General features: G+C 54.0%; 1 protein-coding gene across 3 annotated transcripts in view; it reads left to right on the top strand.

Annotated features, from left to right (window-relative positions):
- The window catches only part of MROH1 (maestro heat-like repeat family member 1), a 124279-nt gene that overhangs the window by 27558 nt on the left and 73903 nt on the right, over nt 1-22818 (top strand). For all 3 annotated transcript variants that reach the window (XM_011975689.1, XM_011975690.1, XM_011975691.1), the window contains 6 exons: nt 12217-12348; nt 12962-13124; nt 13209-13307; nt 20918-21069; nt 21825-21965; nt 22415-22507. In XM_011975689.1, coding sequence (XP_011831079.1) covers nt 12217-12348; nt 12962-13124; nt 13209-13307; nt 20918-21069; nt 21825-21965; nt 22415-22507 — 780 coding nt within the window. The remainder of the gene's footprint in view (nt 1-12216; nt 12349-12961; nt 13125-13208; nt 13308-20917; nt 21070-21824; nt 21966-22414; nt 22508-22818) is intronic.

Genomic DNA, 22818 nt, shown 5'->3' on the forward strand with positions numbered 1-22818 from the left:
GTTGGCCAGGCTGGTCTTGAACTCCCAACCTCGTGATCCACCCATCTGGCCCCCCAAAGCTCTGGGATTACAGTCGTGAGCCACCGCACCTGGCCCATTAGCTCTTTTTTAAAAATTTACTTTATTTTTATTTGTTTGAGACAGGGTCTTAATCTGACACCCAGGCTGGAATGCAGTGGTACAATCACAGCTCACTGCAACCTCGACCTTGCGGGCTCAAGTGATCCTCCTGCCTCAGCCTCCTGAGTAGCTGGGACTATAGGCGTGTGCCACCACACCCAGCCAGCTGTCTTAGCTATTTTTGCCCCCTTGTGTTCCCTGTAGGAGTGCTAGGACTAGCTTGTTGGGAGGTTCATTAGAGTTGCACTTATTCATAGGTTAGTCTGACAGGGCTGCCCTCCTGCTTGGACAGGGTGGTTTTGTTACTGGAAAGGGGTCCTGATCCAGACCCCAAGAACTGGCTATTGGATCTCTCACAAGAAGGGTTTAGAGGCAAATCCACAAAGTGAAAGCAAGTTTATTGAGAAGTAAGGAAACTGAAGAATGGCTACTCGATAGAGAGAGCAGCCACTAGGTCTGCTGGTTGGCTATTTTTTGGTTATTTCTTGATGACGTGCTAAGCAAGGGGTGGATTATTCATGTGTTTTCCAGGAAAGTGGCAGGCAGTTTGTGGAATGAGGGTCCCTCCTTTTTAGACCTGACGTTGCTGTGGCATTTGTAAACTGTCGTGGTGCTGGTGGGAGTGTCTTTCAGCAGCCAATGCATTATAATTAGTGTATAGTGAGCAGTGAGGACGACCGGAGGTCACTGTCGTCACCATCTTGGTTTTGGCAGGTTCTGGTCAGCTTCTTTTTTTTTTTTTTTTTTTTTTTGAGACGGAGTCTCGCTCTGTCCCCCAGGCTAGAGTGCAGTGGCCGGATCTCAGCTCACTGCAACTCCGCTTCCCGGGTTTGCGCCATTCTCCTGCCTCAGCCTCCCGAGTAGCTGGGACTACAGGCGCCACCACCGCGCCCGGCTAGTTTTTTGTATTTTTTAGTAGAGACGGGGTTTCACCGTGTTAGCCAGGATGGTCTCGATCTCCTGACCTCATGATCCACCCGCCTCGGCCTCCCAAAGTGCTGGGATTACAGGCTTGAGCCACCGCACCCGGCCTGGTCGGCTTCTTTACTGTATCCTGTTTTATCAGTGGGGTCTTTGTGACCTGTATCTCGTGCTGACCCTGAATTATCCTGTGACTAAGAATGCCTGACCTCCTGGGAATGCAGCCCAGTAGGTCTCAGCCTTGTTTTACCCATCCCCTCTTCAAGATGGAGCCGCTCTTGTTCAAACCCTTCTGACAGTGCATCTACCCACTGATGTGGCTGTCCTCTGGGCTTTACATGAGCCTGGTGCACACAGCACATGAGTGCCGGGCATCGAGCCCTTCTCTCTGTGGCTGAAAGGCCCCATTACCTGAGACATGCTGAAATCAGCGTCTAATTGTCAGACAAAATTAGGGCTGACCTTGCTATTTGAGGAAACAGCCAAAGAATACTAAAGGTGGTTAAAAGAGTGTATTAGTCTGTTTTCACACTGCTATAAAGAACTACCTGAGCCTGGGTCATTTATAAAGAAAAGAGGTTTAATTGACCCACAGTTCCATAGGCTGTACAGGAGGCATGGCTGGGGTGGCCTCAGGAAATTTACAGTCGTGGCGGAAGGGCGAAGGGAAAGCAAGCGTATCTTTACATGATGCCAGGAGAGCGCGAGCAGGGGGAGGTGCTACACACTTCCAAACAGCCCGATCTTGTGAGAACTCACTATCCCAAGAGCAGCAAGCGAGAAATCCACCACCGTGATCCAGTCACCTCCCAGCAAGTCCCTACCCCAATACTGGGAATTACGATTCAACATGAGATTTGGGTGGGGACACAGAGCCAAACCGTATCAAAAAGACTGTTATTTTTAGCAGTTTGTAATAAAATGTAAGTCTGCTTTGTAGGGGAGAAAAAGGGTAATGATACCTTTCCTCACCCATCATAAGTGTCATGGCTGACAGTTCCATAACAAAAGACAGATTAACAAGAGAAAAACATGACAAGCTTATTTCATCACAGTTTAATGTGACATGGGAGCCTTCAGAATGAAGGCCCAGAGACCCAGGGAAGTGATCTGATTTTATGTGTAGGTTCAAAGAAACGGGCAGCTGTGTAGAAGTGGACTTGGATGGCGGGTGTGAACCATGGAAGCATACTGGGGGCACCAGCAGGGCCCATCTCGAGTTCTCCTGAGCCTCTCTGACCAGCACTCTTTCCTCCAGCTGGGGCAGGACCCCTCTGCAGTGGAGGTCTGAGACCTACAGTCAAACAAGGTTGGCCAGAGAATTTTTTTTTCTTGAGACAGTCGTATTCTCTTACCCAGGCTGGAGTGCAGCGGCACAAACGTGGCTCACTGCAGCCGTGACCTCCTGAGTTCAAGTCATCATCCCACCTCAGCCTCCCAAGTAGCTGGGTCTACAGGTGTGTGCCACCACGCCTGGCTAATTTTTTGTGTTTTTAGTAATGATGGGGTTTCACCATGTTGGCCAGGCTGGTCTCAAACTCCTGGACTCAAGCATTTTACCTGCTGTGACCTCCCAAAGTGCTGGGATCACAGGCATGAGCCACCAGCACCCAGCGAGAATTTCTTTATGGCCAGGTTTTACACAGAATGGTGGAGGAAATTAGAGTGATATTTACAGGTTTTTTTTGTTTGTTTGTTTTTGTTTTTGTTTTTGAGATGGAGTCTCACTCTGTCGCCCAGGCTGGAGTGCAATGGTGCAATCTCGGCTCACTGCAACCTCGGCCTCCTGTGTTCAAGTGATTCTTTGTCTTAGCCTCCCAAGTAGCTGGGATTACAGGTGCCTGCCATCACGCCGAGCTAATTTTTGTATTTTTAGTAGAGATGGGGTTTCACCATGTTGGCCAGGCTGGTCTCATACTCCTGACCTCAAGTGATCTGCCTGCCTTGGCCTCCCAAAGTGCTGGAATTACAGGCGTGAGCCACCACCTGGCCAATATTTACAGGTTTTATGACTGCCTTGGGGGAGAATGAGGGGGAGAGAGGGAAGGGCAGAGTAGGTCTGAGAGGGACTTTGCTCCTGAGGCCTCCATTGTGGGGCATCCTCCTCTGAGCCCCAGCCACTCCATGCTTGTCCTACTTTGTTTCTGATTTTACCCCTTTTCTAGCCTTTACAGTTTTTTAACTGAATTTTTAAAAAGTCTTCCTTCACAGTTGGCGTATTTATATATGATACACATGCTGAGCTGGAAGCACTGACCCTGTGGGCTGTGACCCTTCCCAGGGACCTCGCCTGCCCTAGTCCTCTTCTGTCGTCTCCTCCTGCAGACCGCCTCCATAGGTTTGGTCACTATCTCCAGTGTCTGCCTTTTGTTTGTGGGTCTCACCGCAGCTGCACTTCGCTTGGCTGTGTCTTGCCTGGATAGCAGGCATGGTTCAAAGCCCACTGAGTCTCTCCAGAAAGACGTGGAACAACAGGGAAAAGCAGCGCCACGTCCTCCTCCAGGCCTCAGACGCCAGCGCAGTGTCCTGGGGTACCTCAGACGCCAACCCAGTGTCCTGGGGTACCTCAGACGCCAGCGCAGTGTCCTGGGGTACCTCAGACGCCAGCACAGTGTCCTGGGGTACCTCAGACGTCAGCGCAGTGTCCTGGGGTACACCTGGAGCTTTACAGGTTTCGGCTCCTGTCTGGCATCTGTGTTTGTGGTTCTGTCTTTACGAGCCCAGAAGCCCATGACTTCGTAGAATGTGACCTGTTCCGCCGAGGGGTGCTGGGCCTCACAGTTTTAGACACGTCCAGTCTTGTACACGTCAGCCAGGGTCCCGCACAGGACAGACAGACTCCTCAGGGGCCGTCAGGCCATGGGGAGGGACGGGATTTGGGGAAGACAAGCAAGAATAGTAAAACTGGATTTTCAAATTCTCTGAGTAGAAAAACTCAAACTCACATTATTTTCTCTGCTCTTACACCACACAACAATCAACACAGAAGACATCTGTGACCAAATGTGGGGGATTTCTCTCCGCCAGCAAACAGCAGTCAGTTGTGCAGTGGACACCGGCTGGGTGTCCTCAATTCAATTCCGACACCATCCACCTGGAGGTCGTGTCAGACCCCGCAGGTGGAGGGCTCAGCCCCACACGATGGCCCCGCTTCTGATGCCAGTCGCAAGCTCCAGGTGTGGCCTGTGCTTCTGACCGACCTGCCATGAATCAGAGTTTTCACGACCCCCTCCTCGGGTTCGATGAATTGCAGCAGCGGCTCACAGAACACAGGGACAGAGAGGCCTGCCTTTACCCATTTATGACACAGGCTGTGACAAAGGGTGCGGATGCACAGCAGGTGGAGGAGACGCTTGGGGCAGGAATGGAGAGGGGCGTGGAGCTCCTGGGCCCTCCTGGGAGCCACCTCTAGGCACCTGCATGGGTTTCACTACCGGAAGCTCCTTTTGAGTTTTTGTGCGCAGTTGCACGCATGCTCACTTGAGGCATTCTTCCCTTACCAGCCGAGAGTTTCTAGAGGAAGGCCATATACTGTCTAAACACTACCATTTCACCTCAGTATGCTTGCTGGAGCCCATTCACCCAACTCCTGAGATCCTCTAAGGAAGATGCTGTCACCAGCCTTAGGTGTTTTCTTTCTTTTTTTTCCTTATTCCCCCATGCAGAAGCTTTAGGTGTTTTCCATCTGTTGTGAGATTGTCTTTCCCTGGTGCTGGCAGTGACCGGTTATTATTTTAGAGAGACGCCTAAACAACTGCCTGACCATCACCTGATGACCGCCTGACATTCCTAGTTGGGGGCCTCTCCTGCCCTCTTCATGTCTGCCTAGCGGCCTGCTCTAACATCCTCTTGTCCAAGGAGACCCGGGAGCAACCTGGAAAACTAAATTCCAGGCTATGACAGACAGAAAGGGAGATTGGACACACCTCGTTGTACCTGCTCCCTTTTGAAGTTTGTACAACCAATGAACTTTAGGTTAAAACAGATCGTAAGTCTGACAAAACAGATGCTTTGTAGCAGTAAAATTCCAGACTGGACTCTGGCATAGCATCGTGTGACAGATGGTGGGCTCTGAAGGAAATAAAAGTATTTTCCCCCAAAATCTATTCCTGACATATTTTGAAATGACCCTGCAAAACCATATTTTGTGGGGAAAATTGCATCTGTGGAGAATCTCCTTCCGTTTCCAGGTCTTTTTCTGATCTAGAAGAGATTTAACTGAGAGTCTGACACCTTTAAGGTCTGAAGAGAGACATTTACCATCTATTATCTCTGAAGCCTGCTACCTGGAGGCTTCATCTACGTAACAAGAACCTTGACTTTCACAAGCCCCTTTAATTCAGGCATGTCTTTCTGCTGACTTCAAGTCTTCAGGCAACGTTTAACTCTTTTTTTTTTTTTTCTTTTTTTTTCCTGAGAGGGAGTCTTGCTCTGTTGCCCAAGCTGGAAGTCATTGGCACGATCGCAGCCCACTGCAACCTCTGCCTCCTGGGTTCAAGCGACTCGCCTGCCTCAGCCTCCTGAGTAGCTGGGATTACAGGCGCGTGCCACCACACCAGCTAATTTTTGTGTTTTCAGTGGATACCAGGTTTCACCGTGTTGGTCAGGCTGGTCTCGAACTCCTGACCTTGTGATCCACCCACCTTGGCCTCCCTCAGTGCTGGGATGACAGGCGTGAGCCACCGTGCCTGGCCAATTTAACTCTTTTAACCAGTTGCCGATGAGAAAATCTCGGAATCCACCTGTGCCCTGTGAGTGCTGCCTGAGACGCCCACCTTTCTAGGCTGAAGCAGTGCACACCTTCCATGTATTGACTTACGTCTTTGCCTGGGATTCTGTCCCCTAAGACGTGTAAAACCAAATAACCTGACCATCTTGGGTGTACTTTCTCAGGTGTTCCCTGGGCCATGGTCACTCACAGTGGCACAGAATAAACCTTGTTAGGTATTTTAGAGTTTAGCTTTTTTGTCAATAGTATTTTTATTTAAAGGGGCTCATTACTGTGTTTACTTTCCTTGAAGAACTTTCCTGAGTGGGCCTTCTTCAACTGTGAATGGAGGCGGAGCTGTAAAAAGTATAGTACTTTTTTTTTTTTTTCTGAGGCAGAGTCTCGCTCTTTTGCCCAGGCTTGAGTGCAGTGGTGCGATCTCAGCTCACTGCAACCTCTATCTCCTGGGTCAAGCAATTCTCGTGCCTCAGCCTCACGAGTAGCTGGGACTATAGGCATGTGCCACCACTCCTGGCTAATTTTTTTTTTTTTTTGTATTTTTAGTAGATACTGGGTTTCGTCATGTTGGCCGGGTTGGTCATGAACTCTGACCTCAAGCAGTCCACTGCGTTGGCTTCCCAAAGTGCTGGTGATGTAGGATTCTTCTTCTTTTTTATTTATTTTTTATTTTATTTGTTTATTTATTTTGAGACACAGTCTCACTCTGTCACCCAGGCTGGGCTGGAGTACAGTGGCACAAACTGGTTCACTGCAACCTCTGCCTCCCGGGTTCAAGCAATTCTCCTGTCTCAGCCTTCTGAGTAGCTGGGATTACAGGCACACGCCACCACATATGTCTCATTTTTTTGTATTTTTAGTAGAGACGGGATTTCACCATGTTTGTCAGGCTGGTCTCAAACTCCTGACCTGATGATCTACCCGCCTCGGCCTCCCAAAGTGCTGGGATGACAGGCCTGAGCCACTGCACCCAGCCATAGGATTCTTCTTCTTGGTCCCTTTGCAAGCCTAGCAATGCCCCACCTGGGCCTTGCCCAGCCACACTGGCGTGCCTCAGCTTGCCTACGTTATAGCTTGTAACTGTGTTTGGTGGTTCCTGAGCTCATGTACCACACCCAAGAAGAATGAGGATACAGTGGACATAGAAGGGTGAGGAGGGCAGAGAAGAATTTTATTGAGCGATGAAAATGCTCTTAGTGGAGAGGGGAGCTGGAGAGGGGATGGGAGGGACAGGTCATCTTCCCCAAAGTCAGGCTGTCTCTTCGCCCGAGTTAGGCCAGCTCCCCTCTACCAACTGAGTCTGAGTCTGGGGTCTTTATAGGCACAGGGTGAGGAGTGTGTGCTGATTGGTTTGTGAGTCTGCAAAAGAGGTTAAAGTGAAGACATCACTCAAAGGTGGGCATGACGGTGTAGAAAGCCAATTAGAAAAGGGTAGGTGTATGTAAAATAGGTGAAGGGTGGGGATCAATCAGAGGAAAGCGCGCCAGACAGGAAGACAGGCTCTCAATCCAGACTGAGGATTTAACTTGTAGCTTGACTTTAAACTGTCTTTCTCGGGGGACCCATCCCTCTCTGCCTAGGCATTTGGCTGCCTCCTGTCACCATCATGGGGATTAGAGGCATGAACCACTATGCATGGCCAAAAATATTGTACTTATACCATGAAATCAAACAATTCAAACCAACCCCAGAACAGAAGTAATACATAACTTTTTTTTTTTTTTTTTAATTCAGGGATGGACTGCCTCTGTTTCCTAGGCTGGAGTGCAGTGGTGCAATTTTGGTTCACTGCAGCCTTGACCTCCAGTACACAAGTGATCCTCCTGCTTCAGCCTCCGAAGTAGCTGGGACCACAGGCGCACCACCATACCTGGCTAATTGTTTTTATTTTTGTAGAAACAGGGCCTTACTATGTTACCCAGGCTGGTCTTGAACTCCTGGGCTCAAGCGATCCTCCCACTTTGGCCTCCCAAAGTGCTGGGGTTACAGGCATGAGCCACTGTGGCTGGCCCCTATCCATTTTTTGTAAAATGTAGATTCCTATGCCTTTTTCATGGGTTCCTATGTTTTCCAGTTGCATAACTCATTGCAGACTTGCTGAGCCAGCCCATCACCCCGCACTGAGCACCCAATCACCAGGACACAGAGTGACAGATGGAGATACCACAGTTGTGAGTGGAATCTGTAAAGATTTCCCTCAGACTTTCTCATATACGTGAAGAGAATTAGTAGCTAAAGATGGAAGCATAATGCAACTTGAGCTGTGTTTCCATGACCAAGAACCAGAGGAGATGGCAGCTGTGGGTCTGGTTGGGTGGGTATTAATGCCCTGCTGCACCCGAGCTGCCCCTCCCAGCAACGGGTCTGGTCGGATGGATGTAAATGCCCACCTGCTGCACCCAGGCTACTGCTCCCAGCTCAGCCGTGCTCTGACTAGATAGAACCAGACGAGTTTACACTGATTTTCAATCATTTCCCCCCACTTCCTGCACTATACCAGCCGTGCTGCCCCGGCAGCTGATCCACCCACTTAGAGCCTCGGCTCTGTGACGTCCCAGATGGGGATGGGCTTCTCAAGGACTGCATTGTCTCCTGCCTGGGAAGAGTGTCCAGATTATGAAAGTCAGAAACCATAGGCTGGGTGCCAGGGCACACGCCTGTAATCCCAACACTTTGGGAGCCTGAGACAAGAGGATCACTTGAGGCCAGGGATTTGAGACCAGCCTGGGCAACATAGACCCCATCTCTAAAAAAATAAAAAAGGCCGGGCGTGGTGGTTCACACCTGTAATCCCAGCACTTTGGGAGGCCGAGGCGGGCAGATCATGAGGTCAGGAGATTGAGACCATCCTGGCCAACATGGTGAAACCCCGTCTCTACTAAAAATACAAAAATTATCCAGGCGTGGTGGCACGTGCCTATAGTTCCAGCTACTCAGGAGACTGAGGCAGAAGAATTGCTTGAACCCGGGAGGTGGAGGTTGCAGTGAGCCGAGATCATACCACTGCACTCCAGCCTGGGTGACAGGGCAAGACTCTGTCTCGAATGAGTGAATGAATGAATGAATGAATAAATAAATAAAAATAATTAGCTGGGGCTCAGTGCAGTGGCTCATGTCTGTAATCCCAAAACTTTGGGAGGCGGAGGTGGGTGGATCACTTGAGGCCAGGAGTTCAAGACCAGCCTGCCTGGCCAACGTGGCGAAACCTCATTTCTACTAAAAATACAAAAAAAAAATTAGCCAGGAGTGGTGGCGCATACCTGTAGTCCCAGGTACTCAGGAGGCTGAGACATGATAATCACTTGAACCTAGGATGCAGAGGTTGCAGTAAGCTGAGATTGTGCCACAGCACTCCAGCCTGGGTGACAGAGCAAGACTCCATCTAAAAAAAAAAAAGAAAAAAAAAATTAGCTGAGTGTGGTGGTGTGTGCCTGTAGTCCCAGCTGCTTGAGAGGTTGTGGCAGGAGGATCTCTTGAGCCCGCAAGTTCAAGGTGCAGTGAATTATGATCGCACAACTGCACTCTAGCCTGGGTGATGAAGTGAGACCCTGACTCAGAAAAAAAAAATGTGACCAGGTGCAGTGGCTCACGCCTGTAATCTCAGCCAGGTGCGGTGGCTCATGCCTGTAATCTCAGTACTTTGGGAGGCTGAGGCAAGCAGATCACAAGGTCAGGAGTTCGACACCAGCCTGGCCAACATAGTGAAACCCCGTCTCTACTAAAAATACAAAAAATAGCCAGGCATGGTGGTAGGCGCCTATAGTCCCAGCTACTCTGGAGGCTGAGGTAGGAGAATTGCTTGAACTGGAAGGCAGAGGTCACAGTGAGCTGAGATTATGCTACTATACTCCAGCCTGGGCGACAGAGTGAGACTCTGTCTCAGAAAAAAAAAAAAAAGAAATGATTCTCTAATATAGAATTTAAATACAGTCTGCCTGCAGAAGCCTTAAAGGAAAGGGAGTCGTGTGTAGCCTGTGGGCAGAGGTGGCTGGCACAGTGAGACTGATCCCCCACCAGCCTCACTCTTGCTTCCCTGCGGCACCAACACTCGAGGATGGGAAATCTAACAGTGAAAATCAACCCCAGCTGAAGCTCTTCCCCAGAGAACTGGCAGGTTCCACGTGGACTTCGTGTTCCATGTTGAGGCTTGTGACCTACACTGGCTATTTTCAGGAACAAAAGTCACTCCCACTTGTGGGCCTAGGGCTAGACCATGATAGTTTATAACTCGTTCCGCGGAGTGGCAGTGAGCACGCCTGTCTGTTACTGATGCTGGGACTCAACGCTTGAGACAGTTGCGTGATTCTGAACACGTGTGCCACAGCCACCTACGGCAAGCGTATGTGGGCCTGGGAGCTGCCTGGCGCTGCCCTGTCACCTGGCACTTCTTCACGCCAGGGCCAAGTGCATGTCAAGTGGTTGAGTGTCAACTTCAAATAGTTTCTGAACAAAACCAAGGCTTTCACGAAGCTCCCAAGCCTCCCTACTATTGTTTCTCCTCCAAACAACCTTGTCATGCTCTCCTTCAAGTGTCCTTCGTGGCTGTCTTCACTGAGTGGGTAGCACTTCTCCCATGTGGGCCCACCCCCACCTGCCATGGCTGCCATAGCTGTCAGAGTGCATGAGGGGAATGCAGACCCCGTGACCATCAGTGTCTCATATGGCTTGAATCTGTGTCCCCACCCAAAGCTCATGTTGAAATGTAATCCCCGGTGCTGGAGGTGGGGCCTGGTGGGAGGTGACTGGATCCTGGGGGCGACTTCCCCCTTCGGTGCTGTCCCCATGATAGAGTTCTCAGGATCTGGTTGTTTGGAAGCGTCTGCTCAGGCCGTGTAAGATGTGCCTGCTTCCCCTTCATTTTCTGCCATGATCGTGTTTTCCTGAGACGTCCCCAGCCATGCTTCCTGTACAGCCTGCAGAACTGTGAGCCGATTAAATCTTTCTTCTTTGTAAGTTACCCAGTCTCAGGTATTTCTTCTTCTTTTTTTTTTTCTCTTTGAGACAGTCTTGCTCTGTCGCCCAGGCTGGAGTGGCATGATCGGCTCACTGCAACCTCTGCCTCCCGGGTTCAAGCTTTTCTCCTGTCTCAGCCTCCCAAGTAGCTGGGATTACAGGTGCCCGCCACCATGACAGGATTTTTTTTTTTTTTTTTTGAGACAGAGTCTCGCTCTGTGGCCCAGGCTGTAGTGCAGTGGTGCTATCTCAGCTCACTGCAACCTGTGCCTCCCAGGTTCAAGCGATTCTTTTGCCTCAGCCTCCCAAGTAGCTGGGACTACAGGCGCCCGCCACCACACAGGGCTAATTTTTGTATTTTTAGTAGAGACGGGGTTTCACCACATTGGTCAGGCTAGTCTTGAACCCCTGACCTCAGGTGATCCACCCGCCTCGGCCTCCCAAAGTGCTGGGATTACAGGCGTAAGCCACCGCGCCCGGCCCGTATTTTTTTTTAGTAGAGATGGGGTTTCACCATGTTGGCCAGGCTGGTCTCCAACCCCTGACCTCAGGTGATCTGCCCCTCTTGGCCTCCCTAGGTGTTGAGATTACAGGCGTGAGCCACCGCACCGGGCTCGGGTATATCTTTATAGCCATGTGAGAATGGACGACAGAGCCTGTGGGATGCTGGACCGCCCTGTGCCGGCCCCTCCTGGCGCCATGTTGCCTGGTGCAGGCTGCTCTCAGGGTGGTGGAGGGAGGGGCCGTGGTGGGTGCATCATTGGGGAGGGGCTGTCAACACAGGGTGGCCGGGTGCCCCCGGGTCCTTTCCTGGGTTGGGCAGTAGCCTCCTCTGCTGTGTGCCCCTGCGGGTCCCAGCTTTCAGTCCCAGTCCTTGGTGCGTCCCCAGTTGAGGCAAGGACGGTGTGTGCTCTTTGGATTTACAGTGGGGGTGGTGGTCAACAGGAGAGCTGTTTAGGGGTAGGATGAAGGCAGGTGTTGGACTCTGCGGAGGGTAACCTGGGAGGTAGAGGGGACCTCGGGCCGTGGCAGAAGGTGGTGTGGTGGGTGGTGTTTTTCCTTAGCAGCCTTGGGGAGGGGCCATTGGATATAAGCACTAGCCTAGTGGCAGAGACTGAGGCAGAGACTGAGCTGGGGACAGGAGGGTGCTCCTCCTCTGACAGGGGAGGGCAGGGCAAGGAGGCCGAAGGGTCCTGGGAGCGTCATGCGACTGGGAGACCCTACTGGCTACCCGTGAGGGAGAGAAGTCCGCGCCTTTCCCTCTGCATGTTGGTTGTCTGGAGCAGTTATGATAACGCTCCACCTTCTGGAGACGGGCCGTGAGCGTGAGGCTTGCAGGTCTGCCTTTAGGACATGAGGAGTGATCAGGTGTACCCCTCCCCTCCTGTGCTTGAGGCAGAGAGATTTGTGCAGTTTCATCTCCTAGAGACAGTGACAGGCACTCAGAGTGGGCGTGAGGCTCACCTGGGACCGTCCTGGACGGCGTCTCTCCGCAGCTGGCGCACCCATACCGAGCGGCGGTCCTGAGGGCCATGGAGAGGGTCCTGAGCAGTCGCGCCAGTGAGCTGGACAAGGACACAGCCAGCACCATCATCCTCCTGGCCTCCAGCGAGATGACCAAGACGAAGGTATTCAGCAGGCCCTCTGGCCTCACAGACTCAGGCCTAGCTTGGGAAGGGAAGCTGCTTCTTGACCTTGCTACCCAGCAGCCTTGAGAGTGTAGGGTGGTGTTTGGCTGCCCTGGGCTGGCAGAGGCCCTTTGGTCCCATGCACCACCCTGCAGGGCGGGGGATGGTCCCCTGTGATTTTTAGAGGCAGCAGCTGAAGCAGAGAGCAAGTTGCCAGAACTCAGCACACACAGGACCACGGTGTGCTTGCAGCTGGCGCCAAAGGACGTGCCCGGCACTGGGGTTGGAGCAGGGCTCTGGTGGGCCTAACTCTCTCTGGGCCCTGAGCACAGTCCCCTCTCACCAGCGCTCTTCTGCTCCTGTGTGTGGGGTCTCCTGGCAGCAGCCCCTCACCTCTCACCAAGGCTCTGCTTCTCCTGTGCGTGTGGGGTCTCCTGGCAGCCCCTCAGCAGGGGAGGCTGTGCCCGCCACCTTCCCTGACCCGCACTTTTTAGGGACACTGAAAACAGCGTGTGTTTGTCCGAGGCTGGCAGCCACTGAGGGCAGAATGTCTTGGTCTCGCCTTTCGGGAGATTTCAGGGAGAGGTTCTCCTTGCTGGTGTTTTGGGTTCAGGACCTGGTCTGGGACTGGCAGCAGGCGGCGAGTGGCGTCCTGGTGGCCGTGGGAAGGCAGTTCATCAGCAAGGTGATGGAGGAGCTGCTGCGCAAGCTGCACCCCGGGACCCTGCCTCACTGCGCCGTGCTGCACACCCTCGCCAGCCTCTCGGTGGCCAATGGTAGGTGGCGCACAGCCTGCCCCAGGAGGAGCACGGGGCACTGGAAGGCTTGGTGGAGGTCTTTGACAGTGTCCTCTCTCACAGCGTTCGGCGTAGTCCCCTTCCTGCCATCCGTCCTGAGCTCCCTGCTGCCTGTGCTGGGCATGGCCAAGCACGACACGGTGCGTGTGGCATTCTGCTCCGGTAAGAGGCGGCCTCGTCACCTTCTGTCTCAAGTGTCTCTTTGTGGGGGGGATGTGCCCAGGCATGCATGTTTTAGGGGGGACAGGTGGGCCTTTTAGGCTGCAGGAAGGGAGGCTGTTGGAGGGAGGGGCCCCCTGGCTGAGGCTGCTGGCTGGTTGGGCGGTCCATGTGGGGCTGACACAGCTTCTGTCTCTTGTTTCTCTCTGCTCCCGGTGAGCCCCTCCACCTTACACTACGGGTCCACTGAGGCCTGGACATGCCTGGGGGGCAGCAAGAGACTTCTTCAAAGCCATGATTTTTTGTTTTCCTCCCCACTCCAGGCTAGAAAAGTGTCTGCTCTCTGGGCATCCCAGGACCCAGGGGATGGGGCCACATTCATTCACCCCACCCTCTGCCAGGGGCCCTGTTCCTGGCAGCAGTGTCCACAGCCCTCTGTGTGCCTGGCAGGGGACTGCGGGCATGTCATGGACCTGGACCTTGTTTTCCACTCCCACTGACAGTTGGGGAGTGGTTGGTGGGATTGGAGGCATTCCTGTTAGTAGGGGGTGTGGAGATTGGAGATCCTGAGGTGCCCTTAGTGCCCTCACAATCCACGGCCTCGTGTTCCCAGTGTCCTATGTCAGGAAGACTACCAGCCCTGGTAGCTGGCAGGGAGGAGAACGGGACCCTCGTGCCCAGGGGACCAGCCCTTGTAAAGACCCAGGCCTGTGGGGCAGGGGTTTGTTAGGTTCCAGGCCTCCTCTCCAGGCAGCAGGTGTGGGAGGGCCCAGTGAGGGGGGTGCTGGTGGGGCCTGGGCAGGGTGTGTTTTCGAAATGTGGGGGGGCGTGGTTACAGGGCTGGGCTGGGCTCCGTTGACTGAAGGGTTGGTTTGGAGCATTTGGACCCGCCTGCTCTGCTCATGGTGACTTTGGGTTCAGATCACAGGGCTCCTGCCACTCTGTCCTCAGCCCCTGCACTCCGTCTCTCCTGGCCCTGCTCTTTGACAGATGCCTTCATCTTTGGGGCACTCCTTCACAGGCTCTCCCTCACCTGTGGGTGAGGGCAGGGCCTCTTAGGTAGAAGGGATAGTAACCCCGCGTGACCCAGTTTTGGCTGAAAATGGGATTGGTGCCAGGATGGGGGCAGCTGCACGCTGAGCCAGGTGTGAGGGGGCAGAGTGGAAGTGGGTCTGGGTGTGGACTCAGCGAAGGTTCCTGGGGCGCAGGACATGCTGTCCGGGCTACAGGGTGGAGACTGAGAGCAGGGCAGCTGGGGCGCCTGCCGAGCCCTCTGTCTCTGTGCTGCACGCTCATCGCCCCCTCCCGCCACTCCTCTGGGAAGTACATGGCCTGATCCCTGCAGCCACTGAGGCTCTCAGCAGAAACAGACTCGCAGTTCTGACACCTCTTGCTTACCTTCCCCTTCATAGGGGACCTGCGGCTCCTCCAGGCCCTACCATGCTGGCATTTTCCTCCATATGTCAAACACATGGGTTCAGCCAGCAAAGATTCCGTGGGGCCTCCTCGTGTGGGACGTGTGCTGCCCTGTTTGCATCTGAAGGGGATGGGGGTCCTGCTGGCTGGAGCAGCCTGGGGCCAGAGGATGCCATATCAACTGGGTGAGGCCTAGTGGTGGGGGGGATGGCAGGCCTGCGTCCACTGCGGGAGGGTGCAGGTCCAGCCGGGACAGGCAGTGTGCCAAGGACAGGAGTGCCCTCAGGGCACTGCAGCCAGGAGGCGAGGAGCTACAGGGAAGGCTCCCAGTGCTGGAGGCACAACTGGCCTGGCCACACCATCCAGCAGGGCAGACAGCCAGTAATTCCTCCCAGCCGAGGAACCCCTCCAGTGGAAAAGGTGGCAGCAAAAGAAACAGACACTAATTGGAGATGTAGATGGTTCAGGAAGAAGAAAATAGCAGAGAAAGAAAATCTCTGATTAATATCCTCAGGGAAATAAGTGGGCATCATGCATTCTCAGGACAAGAGGTGTCACCATGGAGAAGCCACATTTAGAGAATAAAATTGACCTTCTGTGAATTAAAGATGCCATAATAGAAATGGGAAAAATATAGAAAAATTGGAAGAGAAAGTTGTGGAAATTTCCAGAAAATAGAGGAAAAAGGCAAAAATATGGAAAGTAGGAGAGAAAGAGAAGAATGAACTAGCAGGCTGAACCCTGAGGCCAGCATTCCAATCAGAGGCACCCTAGAAAGAATGGACAGAGACAGGAGGTCAAGAGATGGTGCAAAAGCATGCCCCAGTGGCTGGGCACGGTGGCTCACGCTTGTAATCCCAGCACTTTGGGAAGCCGAAGTGGGCAGATCACTTGAGGTCAGGAGTTCAAGACCAGTCTGGCCAACATGGTGAAACCCCGTCTCCGCTAAAAATACAAAAGAATTAGCCGAGTGTGGTGGCACTTGCCTTTAATCCCTGATACTCTGCCTGAAACAGGAGGATTGCTTGAACCTGGGAGACGGAGGCTGCAGTGAGCCAAGATGGCACCACTGTACTCCAGCCTGGGTGACAGAGTGAGACTCTGTCTCAAAACAAACAAAAAAATCAAAACTAGCTGGGCATGGTAGCTTATGCCCGCCTGTAATCCCAATACTTTGGGAGGCCAAAATGGGAGGATCACTTCAGCCCAGGAGTTCGCGACCAGGCTGGGCAACATGGTGAGACCCCATCGTTACAAAAAATATTTAAAAAAATTTGCCAGGTATGGTAGCACATTCCTGTATTCCAGCTCCTTGGGAGGCTGAGGCAGGAGGATTGCTTGACCCTGGGAAGTCGAGGCTGTAGTGAACCAAGATCAAGCCACTGAACTCCAGCCTGGGTGACAGAGCAAGACTCTGTCTCAAAAATAAATAAATCAATAAATAAAATAAAAACCTAGTAACATAACAGGGGTGAGCTTCTGCTTCTGGCATTATGGTGGCCTGTTATTCTGAAAAACCTTCCCACTACGGAATACCTGAAATGCTAATGAGTTGACCAGCATCCTTCTGATCAATCAGAAGGAGAAACCTAGGCCCACAGAGGCCCAGAGGGGAGGTGAGGGGTTAGAGGTCTCCAGTGGCCCCTGGGCGCCTGCCTGCTTTGATTTCACATGGGAGACGAGGCCTTTCTTTGCACTGGGCCAGAGCCCACCTGTACCAGACCCTCCAAGGCCCCTCCTCAGCAAAAGGTGATTGATGAGCCTTCCACTGTACACCCTGGGGTAGTCAGTTTTCTTCTAGAATTTCTTTTAAATCCTCTCTCCTGAGAATGTGTAACCATGGTCTGTCCTCATGTAGTTGTAGGGTTCAAAGTTATTCTTTGTGTTGGACTGGGAAGCCCTGAAGCTGAGACATTAGCCTTGTAAATGGGCTGGGCTGAAGTGTCCCGGGTGGGGCGACCAGTGTCCTTCTGAATGTTTGTGTCCCAGTGAGGCTGCACGGCAGTGGCTCTGGCCTGGGGTTCGCGGCTGTGGAAAGCACCGCCTCCCTGGAGCGCAGGGTCTCGGCTCCGGTGTGGGGCCAGCAGCTCCCCACAGACCCAGGACCAGCAGTATTGGTTACAATCACAAAACACACACATCAGCACACAAAAGGAGCATTAGAGCAGAAAGTAACATAATTTGGGTTGATGAGATACAGGATAAAAATAGCAAGGTAAAGAGGTGAAAGTGAGAAAGGGCAGGGTCCTATGAGGACAGAACCAGTGTGAAAAGAGAACCAAATGCAGTGTAGAAACAAAACTATAACCCTTTCCATTAAAGAATAAGGAGGTGGGTGTGGCAGCCGGTTGCAGACACTGAAGAGAGCGCACCAGCTAGACAGGAGTCTGGGGACAACCCGGAGGGCAGCCCTGAGCTGGCAGAGAGAAGCGGGTGCAGGGCCGGCGTCAGGTGAGCTGGCCGAGCACCCCCGCTAGAGAGCACGAGTCCAGAGGTGAGAAGAGGCCCAGGCTCACCGGCATCATCAAAGGGAGATGCTGTGGAGGGGCTGCCAGGAGACACTGACTTTCACAGCCCGTGCCCGACCTGTTCCCTGGAGCCCTGTCACCCGCCACGCAGGGTGGAAGGACGCTGTGGGGCTGGGGCAGAGCAGGAGCCCCCACCCCCTGCACTGGCGAGGGCGTGGAGGCTCTGGGTGCTGTGGGTGAGTGACAGGTGTGCAGGGGATCCCATCGCCAGCAAGGAAGGAGCTGAGGAGGAGTGGGTGACAGGCAGCCCCTTGCCCTTTTCTCTGTCAGGGAGGGAAGTGTCGTGCAGCTTTAGGGAAACCACTACAGTGTTGCAGTCCCAGGATTTCTGTGCAGTGCATCGCTTCTGCAGGGCTAGCGGCCTCCCTGCAGACAGCCTGCCGGTTCCACTGGAATCCTCATGCTGTGCCGCCTGACCCTCCCTGGCCTCTGTGGTCTCTGCAGGGTGGGAAGTGGGAGCTGAGCCCTCCCATCTCACTGTATGTGTCAGGCCATTGCAAGTTTTGTCGTTACCGTGGTCGTTTTCTCACCTATCCAGACCTGAGCAAGGCAGAAAACACAGAAACTAATGCTTTAGAAAATAAGCAATTGGCAAAACGTTATGTTTTATACCGAGTTCTTCAAAATAAGTGAATTAAATACTTTAGCTGCCGCCTAATCAAGAGAAAAGGGAGAAACAAGCCAAGTGTTAAACAGGAGGTGAAAAGATGTGGGGACAGCGAGGGGTGGCGCGGGGATAGCGAGGGGTGGCACGGGGACAGCGAGGGGTGGCGTGGGGACCGCGAGGGGTGGTGTGGGGACTGCGGGGGACGGTGAGGGAGTGGTGCAGGGATCGTGAGGGGGACAGTGAGGGGAGGTGCAGGGGCCGTGAGGGGACATGAGGGGCAGTGCGGGTACCGCGGGGGGGTGGTGAGGGGCAGTGTGGGGACCGTGGGGGGACGGTGAGGGGTGGCGCAGGGACCTCAAGGGGACGTGAGGGGCGGTGCGGGGACCATGGGGGGACAGTGAGGGGCAACATGGGGACCACAAGGGACCAGCAAGGGCCACCGAGGGGACCGCATGCCCCAGTGCAGCCACCTCTGAAAGCCCAGCAGTGAGTGCTCTAGGAGAGCACCAGTTCCAGGCAATGCTCCATGGGCTCTGCAGTGAGCTCTCCCAGTCCTCAGGGCTGTGTCACCCCAGGGAAATGAAGCAAAAAGGACAGTTTCCAAATTTGTTTTCTTTTTTTTTTTTTTGAAGACAGGGTCTCGCTCTGTCTCCCAGGCTGGAGTGCAGTGGTGTGATCTCGACTCACTGCAACCTCTGTCTCCCAGGCTGAAGTGATCCTCCCACCTCAGCTCCCCGAGTAGCTGCGGCCAGAGGTGCCCACCACCACACCCAACTAATTTTTGTATTTTTGGTAGAGACGGGATTTCCCCATGTTGGCCAGGCTGGTTGTGAATTCCTGACCTCAAGTGAGGTCATTTTTAGTACAGACGGGGTGTCACAATGTTGCCCAGGATGGTCTTGAACTCCTGACCTCATGATTCACTCGCCTCAGCCTCCCAAAGTGCTGGGATTACAGGCATGAGCCACCGTGCCCAGCCACTGCCCCATTTTATAGGTGAGGAAACTGAGGCACAAAGAGGCTAAGTAACTCGTCCCAGGCCATACAACTGGGGAGTGGGAGAGCCATGACTAGGCCTGGGCAGTCCAGCCTGCACCTCTGAGCTGCTTTTTAAAGCAGATGTGGGAAGAACTGCTGTGAAATCAGACGGGGAGACTACAGCTCAGAAAAATGTGGCAAGAAAGGGCCAGAACCACGCAGCCAGCCAACATACACATAGAAAGGTGATCAGCCCACTAGCTGCAAAGAGGTGTTATCTCACATTAAGCAGTTTGGAGAAAATTAAAAGTAATTGTTTGAAAATACCAAGTTTAGATTGTGCTTTGGAGCAGGGCCTGTAACGGCGGGGTTATTGGGATTGGCAGTCGGCAGTCACCCTGGAGAGAGTAGGCCCATCAGAAGAACTCAAGATTAGGGCAGCCGAGGTGGTTCCAGCAGTGCCCCCTTGGTCTTGTGCCTTGTGCGGCCCTCTCCCCATGCAGTGGGCGCATCCTCTCAGAAGCTCTGGACTTTGCCCTGCCCTGAAGCTCATGGTCCCTTTGTGTTTCCTCCACCAGTTTCCACATCTCCGCCTGGTCCTCAGCAGGGCTGTGTGAAAGGCTCTGGTCTCAGTTTCTCTCCCTGTGCCCCCATGTTCCTCCTTCACCCAGGGCCCAGCCCCACTGACCACTCGCACATCGGCACCTGAGTTCGGCCCATGTCCTGGGCTCCAGGCCCTACAGCCAGTGTTTTCTGACTCTCCACCCAGATGTCCACACTACTCGAAGCCTGGGTGGCCACCTGCCCAGCCTCTGCCTGCTCCCAGCTATGCCTGCATGGTCAGCCCAAGGCCACAGCTGGGTCACATCCACAGGCACCGGCGCACTGTCAGGAGCTGCCCACCCGTGGGAGGGCCTCATGCTGACCCTGGCATCCTGGTGCCCCTCCGCCCTGCCATTGTTCTCCCTGTGGCTCTTCCCACCCACACTGTGCCCAGCACGTCAGCCTTGGGCAGAATGTGTGGCACAAGTCTGTCTGTGAGGGTGGGTGGGCATGGCGCTGCTCCTCTTGTCTCTGTGGCAGACTGGAGTGGGCAGGAACTTGTGGCCAGAGGGCATTTTTGGGAGGAGGTTGGTACTTGCACGAGTTTTCTTTGGTGACAAAGCGCCAAGTGCAAATTCAGTGGCTTCAAACAACAGAAATATATTTTCTCACAGTCTTGGAGACCAGAAGTCCAAACTCACGATGTTGGCAGGATGGGTTCCTTCTTGGGGGCGCAGAGAGAGAATTCATTTTAGCCTCCCCAGCTTCTGGTGGGGCCATGGATTCAAGGCGTCCTTGACCTGAGGCTGCCTGGCCCCAGTCTGTGCCTCCATGTCACATGGCCATCTTCCTCCTGCCTCTGCATCTCTTCTTATAAGGATGTCATGTTGGAGTTACGGCCCACCCTACTTTGCTATGACCCCATTTTAACGGTCACATCTGGCCGGGCGTGGTGGCTCATGCCTGTCATCCCAGCACTTTGGGAGGCCAAGGTGGGCAGATCACTTGAGGTCAGCAGTTTGAGACCAGCCTGGCCAACATAGTGAAACCCCATCTCTACTAAAAATATAAAAATTAGCCAAGTATAATGGCACACACTTGTAGCTCCATCTAGTCAGGAGGCTAAGGCAGGAGAATCACTTGAACCTGGGAGGCAAAGATTGCAGTGAGCCGAGATCAAGCCACTGCATTCCAGCCTGAGACACAGAGCAAGACTGTGTCACTACACTCCAGCCTGAGAGACAGAGCAAGACTGTGTCACTACACTCCAGCCTGAGTGACAGACCGAGCAAGACTCTGTCTCAAAAAAAAAAAAAAAAAAAGTCTCATCTGCAAAAACCCTATTTCCAATAAGGCCATGAATTTGGAGGGACACTTTTCACCCCTGTGTAGTCCTGGAGTTCTGTGCTTGGCTAGTGTACTAGGGAGGGCATTGTGCAGGCTGCCATGGGATTTCTGGAAGGGGCAGGAGGCAGACATAGGTGCTGGGGATCGTCACAAGCCCACGGCCTGCAGCCGCTTACCACTGGCCGGTGTCGCAGCTCTGCAGCGCTTCAGCGAGGGTGCCCTGGAGTACCTGGCCAACCTGGACCGGGCCCCAGACCCCACGGTCAGGAAGGACGCCTTTGCCACCGACATCTTCAGCGCCTACGATGTTCTCTTCCACCAGTGGCTGCAGAGTCGAGAAGCCAAGGTACGCCCCGCGGCTGCACCAGTCCACACCTGATGCCAGGGCGCTCTCCTTCCCACATTCCCTGCCCATGGCAAATTGATCGGAGGGTGGTAGTGGTTCACTGGCGAGCAGAGGTGCCCAGTGAGAGGTGGCTCACCTTTATTTATCTTTTTGAGACAGAGTCTCACTCTGTCACCCATGCTGGAGTGCAGTGGCATGACTTGGCTCACTGCAGCCTCCGCCTCCCTGGTTCAAGTGATTCTCATGCCTCCTGAATAGCTGGGATTACAGGCGCCCGCCACCACTCCTGGCTAATTTTTGTATTTTTAGTAGAGATGAGGTTTCGCCATGTTGGCCAGGCTGGTCTCGAACTCCTGACCTCAGGTGACCCACCTGCCTTGGCCTCCCAAAGCTCTGGGATTACAGGTGTGAGCCACCGTGCCCAGCCACCTTTAGGCTGCCCCACCTGTAGTTCCCATCCTTACAACTTGTGCCAGAGGGGCCTCGTCACTGTGGGTTTTTCCTTCTGCCCAGAGGCCCAGTGCTGCTGGCGGGGCCCTGAGCATCTCCTACAGACCCCCTGGGCCTGGCCACCATCTGGCTTGCTGTGGTCTCCCCACAGCTGACCTCTGGGTGTTGGGCTCACTTGCCAGCCCCTGTAGCACCCACTGGTAGCCCAGTGTTGGTTCATGTCCATCCCGGTGCTTGCTGGACATGCTCTGAGCAGTCAGTGTTGACAGAGCAGCATGAGCTTCCCACCCACTGTCCCCTCTCAGCTCCGTCTTGCCGTGGTGGAGGCTCTGGGGCCTATGAGCCATCTGCTGCCCAGTGAGAGGCTGGAAGAGCAGCTGCCCAAGCTCCTCCCTGGGATCCTCGCCCTCTACAAGAAGCACTCGGAGACCTTCTACTTGTCCAAGGTACCTGCAGGCAGGGCAGGTCTACCGTCTAGTCCCTGAGGACCCCTCCAATCACACTCCCCCGGGGGTGGCTGTGAGTCCTCTGCTAAGGCTCAGTGGTGGGCTGTGAAGGACAGAGCCCTCGTGGGGACCAGCTTAGTTTTCCTATTGCTCTGCCCTGGACGGTGCCAGGAACCTAGGCCTTTTGGTCCATGGCACCTGTGGCCTAGGGAGCCCCCTTCCTGGGCCTTCCCGCCCTCCTCCCTGGCTCTGAGTTCTAGAGGTAGACGAAGGGCCTCCTCATTTGAGCCCCAAGGTGGGGCCCATGTCCTCCTGGCCCATGTCCTCCTGGCCCATGTCCTCCTGGCCCATGTCTTCCTGTGGCCCAACTGGGAGGCTCTGGTCGACCTCACGGTCAGTTCGGGGGGCTGGAGGTAGGACTGACGGCCTCTTCTGCCTACCCCGAGCAGAGCCTGGGCCAGATCCTCGAGGCGGCCGTGAGTGTGGGCAGCCGCACGTTGGAGACCCAGCTGGATGCCCTCTTGGCTGCACTGCACTCCCAGGTAGGAGGCGGGCATCAGTGGGCGGGTTCAGGTTCTGCACACCTTTCCGTGGGAAGTTGCTGGACGAGGGGTGCAGAAAGCAAGTTGGGGTGGACGGCTCAGCCACGAGGGGCTGAGGACTGGGTATTCCCTAAAGGTCACTCGAGTAACTTCTTAGCGATGTGGCGATGCTCTTGCCCTGCCCAGCAGTGGCATGTGCAGGTGACATATTAGCCCCCAGGATAGAGGTGGCAGGAGTGGATGCCCAGGCCCAGTGCGGGCCCGGTACTGGTGGTCTCGGAGAAGGTCAGTGTGGAGTGGGTGCCCAGGCC

This window comes from Mandrillus leucophaeus, unplaced genomic scaffold, assembly GCF_000951045.1.
Source record: "Mandrillus leucophaeus isolate KB7577 unplaced genomic scaffold, Mleu.le_1.0 Scaffold158, whole genome shotgun sequence".
Taxonomy (NCBI): Eukaryota; Metazoa; Chordata; class Mammalia; order Primates; family Cercopithecidae; genus Mandrillus; species Mandrillus leucophaeus.